General features: G+C 49.1%; 1 protein-coding gene across 2 annotated transcripts in view; it reads left to right on the top strand.

Annotated features, from left to right (window-relative positions):
* The window catches only part of LOC113065860 (calmodulin-binding transcription activator 2-like), a 51,372-nt gene that overhangs the window by 15,122 nt on the left and 27,029 nt on the right, over window positions 1-9,221 (top strand). For both annotated transcript variants that reach the window (XM_026237411.1, XM_026237410.1), the window contains exon 13: window positions 897-1,081. In XM_026237411.1, coding sequence (XP_026093196.1) covers window positions 897-1,081 — 185 coding nt within the window. The remainder of the gene's footprint in view (window positions 1-896; window positions 1,082-9,221) is intronic.

The following is a 9,221-nucleotide window of genomic DNA, read 5'->3' as shown; positions in this document are numbered from 1 at the left end:
TTAAAAAAGAAGAATCATAATGGTATGAGAGTGATACTGTAGTAACGCTGCAGTGTGTGTGTGAGTAATGTGGAGTGTGTGTGTGAGTAATGTGGAGTGTGTGTGTGAGTAATGTGGAGTGTGTGTGTGAGTAATGTGGAGTGTGTTGATTTGCGCTGGATTTATGAGTGTGTTATCAGGGTTAGTGGTGAGTGACATCACTTCAGTGTGTGTGTATTAGTAGTGCTTTTTCCCACACACACACACACACACACACACACACACACACACACACACACACACATCTATTTCTCACAGTAAAGTGCTGTAGTTTCTGAACTAGTGCTTTAGTTTAATCCCAGCAGACGTTTGAAAGCTTGAAACTGTTGGTGTTTTCATGTCATTCATTTTTAGCTTTTCCTCTTACGTCAGTACAGCACGAGGACGACGGAGAGAGTGATAAAGACAGACAGAAGGGAAACACTAAGGGTGTGTGTGTGTGTGTGTGTGTGTGTGTGTGTGTGTGAGTAACTGACTGAAAGTAGTCCTGTTACTGCCTCCTCCTAACTACATCTGCATTCACTGTGATTCTCTTTAGAAGAACAACCTAATGCGTCTAACCACCTAAAGATTTGCTGGTACAGGTTAATCCAAACTTGAAAGCAGCTTCACATCTGATTCAGTGACTCAAACTCAGTTGATATGATCTAGCTTTACATCACTCTCAATCTGAAAACTTCAATTTGAGGAGGTTCTTCCCCTGAAGTGTCTTTGTAACTAGCAAACAGTGACTGAGAGAAACGCTGACTTCAGAAAGAGATGATATCAGGATATCAGTGATAGTGTGTGATTTAAAGCTGAGAACAGAGTCAAACAACAGACTGATCTGTGTGTGTGTGTGTGTGTGTGTGTGTCAGTCGGGGCTGTGGTTCGAGCGCAGGATCGTGGCTGTGTGTGAGCGGATGATGGCCGGCGGTCGCTGGGATCAAGACGCTGAGAGAGACACACTCACACACTCCGTCAGACACCGAGGGATGACACTGCTGCACCTCGCCGCCGCGCAGGGATACACACAGCTCTTACACACACTCATACGCTGGAGGTAACACACACACACACACACAGCTCATACACACACTCATACGCTGGAGGTAACACACACACACACACAGCTCTTACACACACTCATACGCTGGAGGTAACACACACACACACACACAGCTCTTACACACACTCATACGCTGGAGGTAACACACACACACACACACAGCTCTTACACACACTCATACGCTGGAGGTAACACACACACACACACAGCTCTTACACACACTCATACGCTGGAGGTAACACACACACACACACACGGGTCATACACACACTCATACGCTGGAGGTAACACACACACACACACACGGGTCATACACACACTCATACGCTGGAGGTAACACACACACACACACGGGTCATACACACACTCATACGCTGGAGGTAACACACACACACACACACAGCTCTTACACACACTCATACGCTGGAGGTAACACACACACACACACACAGCTCTTACACACACTCATACACTGGAGGTAACACACACACACACACACACAGCTCTTACACACACTCATACGCTGGAGGTAACACACACACACACACACAGCTCTTACACACACTCATACACTGGAGGTAACACACACACACACACAGCTCTTACACACACTCATACGCTGGAGGTAACACACACACACACACACGGGTCATACACACACTCATACGCTGGAGGTAACACACACACACACACACGGGTCATACACACACTCATACGCTGGAGGTAACACACACACACACACGGGTCATACACACACTCATACGCTGGAGGTAACACACACACACACACACAGCTCTTACACACACTCATACACTGGAGGTAACACACACACACACACACACAGCTCTTACACACACTCATACGCTGGAGGTAACACACACACACACACACAGCTCTTACACACACTCATACGCTGGAGGTAACACACACACACACACACAGCTCTTACACACACTCATACGCTGGAGGTAACACACACACACACACACAGCTCTTACACACACTCATACACTGGAGGTAACACACACACACACACACACAGCTCTTACACACACTCATACGCTGGAGGTAACACACACACACACACACACACAGCTCTTACACACACTCATACACTGGAGGTAACACACACACACACACACAGCTCTTACACACACTCATACGCTGGAGGTAACACACACACACACACACACAGCTCTTACACACACTCATACGCTGGAGGTAACACACACACACACACACGGGTCATACACACACTCATACGCTGGAGGTAACACACACACACACACACAGCTCTTACACACACTCATACGCTGGAGGTAACACACACACACACACGGGTCATACACACACTCATACGCTGGAGGTAACACACACACACACACACAGCTCTTACACACACTCATACGCTGGAGGTAACACACACACACACACACGGGTCATACACACACTCATACGCTGGAGGTAACACACACACACACACACACAGCTCTTACACACACTCATACGCTGGAGGTAACACACACACACACACACAGCTCTTACACACACTCATACGCTGGAGGTAACACACACACACACACACAGCTCTTACACACACTCATACGCTGGAGGTAACACACACACACACACACAGCTCTTACACACACTCATACACTGGAGGTAACACACACACACACACACACAGCTCTTACACACACTCATACGCTGGAGGTAACACACACACACACACACACACAGCTCTTACACACACTCATACACTGGAGGTAACACACACACACACACACAGCTCTTACACACACTCATACGCTGGAGGTAACACACACACACACACACACAGCTCTTACACACACTCATACGCTGGAGGTAACACACACACACACACACGGGTCATACACACACTCATACGCTGGAGGTAACACACACACACACACACAGCTCTTACACACACTCATACGCTGGAGGTAACACACACACACACACACAGCTCTTACACACACTCATACGCTGGAGGTAACACACACACACACACAGCTCTTACACACACTCATACGCTGGAGGTAACACACACACACACACAGCTCTTACACACACTCATACGCTGGAGGTAACACACACACACACACGGGTCATACACACACTCATACGCTGGAGGTAACACACACACACACACGGGTCATACACACACTCATACGCTGGAGGTAACACACACACACACACACAGCTCTTACACACACTCATACGCTGGAGGTAACACACACACACACACACACACACACACACACAGCTCTTACACACACTCATACGCTGGAGGTAACACACACACACACACACAGCTCTTACACACACTCATACGCTGGAGGTAACACACACACACACACAGCTCTTACACACACTCATACGCTGGAGGTAACACACACACACACACACACACACACACAGCTCTTACACACACTCATACGCTGGAGGTAACACACACACACACACACAGCTCTTACACACACTCATACGCTGGAGGTAACACACACACACACACAGCTCATACACACACTCATACGCTGGAGGTAACACACACACAGCTCTTACACACACTCATACGCTGGAGGTAACACACACACACACACAGCTCTTACACACACTCATACGCTGGAGGTAACACACACACACACACAGCTCTTACACACACTCATACGCTGGAGGTAACACACACACACACACAGCTCTTACACACACTCATACGCTGGAGGTAACACACACACACACACACGGGTCATACACACACTCATACGCTGGAGGTAACACACACACACACACACAGCTCTTACACACACTCATACGCTGGAGGTAACACACACACACACACACGGGTCATACACACACTCATACGCTGGAGGTAACACACACACACACACACACGGGTCATACACACACTCATACGCTGGAGGTAACACACACACACACACGGGTCATACACACACTCATACGCTGGAGGTAACACACACACACACACGGGTCATACACACACTCATACGCTGGAGGTAACACACACACACACACGGGTCATACACACACTCATACGCTGGAGGTAACACACACACACACACACAGCTCTTACACACACTCATACGCTGGAGGTAACACACACACACACACGGGTCATACACACACTCATACGCTGGAGGTAACACACACACACACACGGGTCATACACACACTCATACGCTGGAGGTAACACACACACACACACACGGGTCATACACACACTCATACGCTGGAGGTAACACACACACACACACAGCTCTTACACACACTCATACGCTGGAGGTAACACACACACACACACACACACAGCTCTTACACACACTCATACGCTGGAGGTAACACACACACACACACACGGGTCATACACACACTCATACGCTGGAGGTAACACACACACACACACACAGCTCTTACACACACTCATACGCTGGAGGTAACACACACACACACACAGCTCTTACACACACTCATACGCTGGAGGTAACACACACACACACACACAGCTCTTACACACACTCATACGCTGGAGGTAACACACACACACACACACAGCTCTTACACACACTCATACGCTGGAGGTAACACACACACACACACACGGGTCATACACACACTCATACGCTGGAGGTAACACACACACACACACACAGCTCTTACACACACTCATACGCTGGAGGTAACACACACACACACACGGGTCATACACACACTCATACGCTGGAGGTAACACACACACACACACACGGGTCATACACACACTCATACGCTGGAGGTAACACACACGCACACACACACACACAGCTCTTACACACACTCATACGCTGGAGGTAACACACACACACACACACAGCTCTTACACACACTCATACGCTGGAGGTAACACACACACACACGGGTCATACACACACTCATACGCTGGAGGTAACACACACACACACACAGCTCTTACACACACTCATACGCTGGAGGTAACACACACACACACACACGGGTCATACACACACTCATACGCTGGAGGTAACACACACACACACACACAGCTCTTACACACACTCATACGCTGGAGGTAACACACACACACACACACGGGTCATACACACACTCATACGCTGGAGGTAACACACACACACACACGGGTCATACACACACTCATACGCTGGAGGTAACACACACACACACACAGCTCTTACACACACTCATACGCTGGAGGTAACACACACACACACACACGGGTCATACACACACTCATACGCTGGAGGTAACACACACACACACACGGGTCATACACACACTCATACGCTGGAGGTAACACACACACACACACACAGCTCTTACACACACTCATACGCTGGAGGTAACACACACACACACACAGCTCTTACACACACTCATACGCTGGAGGTAACACACACACACACACACACAGCTCATACACACACTCATACGCTGGAGGTAACACACACACACACACACAGCTCTTACACACACTCATACGCTGGAGGTAACACACACACACACACAGCTCTTACACACACTCATACGCTGGAGGTAACACACACACACACACACGGGTCATACACACACTCATACGCTGGAGGTAAACACACACACACACACACAGCTCTTACACACACTCATACGCTGGAGGTAACACACACACACACACACGGGTCATACACACACTCATACGCTGGAGGTAACACACACACACACACGGGTCATACACACACTCATACGCTGGAGGTAACACACACACACACACAGCTCTTACACACACTCATACGCTGGAGGTAACACACACACACACACACGGGTCATACACACACTCATACGCTGGAGGTAACACACACACACACACGGGTCATACACACACTCATACGCTGGAGGTAACACACACACACACACACAGCTCTTACACACACTCATACGCTGGAGGTAACACACACACACACACACGGGTCATACACACACTCATACGCTGGAGGTAACACACACACACACACTCACAGCTCTTACACACACTCATACGCTGGAGGTAACACACACACACACACAGCTCTTACACACACTCATACGCTGGAGGTAACACACACACACACACAGCTCTTACACACACTCATACGCTGGAGGTAACACACACACACACACAGCTCATACACACACTCATACGCTGGAGGTAACACACACACACACACACAGCTCTTACACACACTCATACGCTGGAGGTAACACACACACACACACAGCTCATACACACACTCATACGCTGGAGGTAACACACACACACACACACAGCTCTTACACACACTCATACGCTGGAGGTAACACACACACACACACACGGGTCATACACACACTCATACGCTGGAGGTAACACACACACACACACACAGCTCTTACACACACTCATACGCTGGAGGTAACACACACACACACACGGGTCATACACACACTCATACGCTGGAGGTAACACACACACACACACGGGTCATACACACACTCATACGCTGGAGGTAACACACACACACACACAGCTCTTACACACACTCATACGCTGGAGGTAACACACACAGCTCTTACACACACTCATACGCTGGAGGTAACACACACACACACACGGGTCATACACACACTCATACGCTGGAGGTAACACACACACACACACACACACAGCTCTTACACACACTCATACGCTGGAGGTAACACACACACACACACACGGGTCATACACACACTCATACGCTGGAGGTAACACACACACACACACACAGCTCTTACACACACTCATACGCTGGAGGTAACACACACACACACACACAGCTCTTACACACACTCATACGCTGGAGGTAACACACACACACACACGGGTCATACACACACTCATACGCTGGAGGTAACACACACACACACACACGGGTCATACACACACTCATACGCTGGAGGTAACACACACACACACAGCTCTTACACACACTCATACGCTGGAGGTAACACACACACACACACACGGGTCATACACACACTCATACGCTGGAGGTAACACACACACACACACACAGCTCTTACACACACTCATACGCTGGAGGTAACACACACACACACACACAGCTCTTACACACACTCATACGCTGGAGGTAACACACACACACACACAGCTCTTACACACACTCATACGCTGGAGGTAACACACACACACACACAGCTCATACACACACTCATACGCTGGAGGTAACACACACACACACACACGGGTCATACACACACTCATACGCTGGAGGTAACACACACACACACACACACAGCTCTTACACACACTCATACGCTGGAGGTAACACACACACACACACAGCTCATACACACACTCATACGCTGGAGGTAACACACACACACACACACGGGTCATACACACACTCATACGCTGGAGGTAACACACACACACACACACACACAGCTCTTACACACACTCATACGCTGGAGGTAACACACACACACCACACACGGGTCATACACACACTCATACGCTGGAGGTAACACACACACACACACACAGCTCTTACACACACTCATACGCTGGAGGTAACACACACACACACACACAGCTCTTACACACACTCATACGCTGGAGGTAACACACACACACACACAGCTCTTACACACACTCATACGCTGGAGGTAACACACACACACACACACACAGCTCATACACACACTCATACGCTGGAGGTAACACACACACACACACACGGGTCATACACACACTCATACGCTGGAGGTAACACACACACACACACGGGTCATACACACACTCATACGCTGGAGGTAACACACACACACACACACGGGTCATACACACACTCATACGCTGGAGGTAACACACACACACACACACGGGTCATACACACACTCATACGCTGGAGGTAACACACACACACACACAGCTCTTACACACACTCATACGCTGGAGGTAACACACACACACACACACGGGTCATACACACACTCATACGCTGGAGGTAACACACACACACACACACAGCTCTTACACACACTCATACGCTGGAGGTAACACACACACACACACAGCTCTTACACACACTCATACGCTGGAGGTAACACACACACACACACGGGTCATACACACACTCATACGCTGGAGGTAACACACACACACACACACGGGTCATACACACACTCATACGCTGGAGGTAACACACACACACACACAGCTCTTACACACACTCATACGCTGGAGGTAACACACACACACACACACGGGTCATACACACACTCATACGCTGGAGGTAACACACACACACACACACAGCTCTTACACACACTCATACGCTGGAGGTAACACACACACACACACAGCTCTTACACACACTCATACGCTGGAGGTAACACACACACACAGCTCTTACACACACTCATACGCTGGAGGTAACACACACACACACACGGGTCATACACACACTCATACGCTGGAGGTAACACACACACACACACACGGGTCATACACACACTCATACGCTGGAGGTAACACACACACACACACGGGTCATACACACACTCATACGCTGGAGGTAACACACACACACACACAGCTCATACACACACTCATACGCTGGAGGTAACACACACACACACACACGGGTCATACACACACTCATACGCTGGAGGTAACACACACACACACACGGGTCATACACACACTCATACGCTGGAGGTAACACACACACACACACACGGGTCATACACACACTCATACGCTGGAGGTAACACACACACACACACAGCTCTTACACACACTCATACGCTGGAGGTAACACACACACACACACGGGTCATACACACACTCATACGCTGGAGGTAACACACACACACACACACAGCTCTTACACACACTCATACGCTGGAGGTAACACACACACACACACACGGGTCATACACACACTCATACGCTGGAGGTAACACACACACACACACACGGGTCATACACACACTCATACGCTGGAGGTAACACACACACACACACACACACAGCTCTTACACACACTCATACGCTGGAGGTAACACACACACACACACAGCT

Source organism: Carassius auratus, chromosome 48 (genome assembly GCF_003368295.1).
Source record: "Carassius auratus strain Wakin chromosome 48, ASM336829v1, whole genome shotgun sequence".
In the NCBI taxonomy this organism is placed as follows: Eukaryota; Metazoa; Chordata; class Actinopteri; order Cypriniformes; family Cyprinidae; genus Carassius; species Carassius auratus.
Note: the sequence above shows the minus strand (reverse complement) of the source record. Positions and strands in the feature narration are given on the sequence as shown.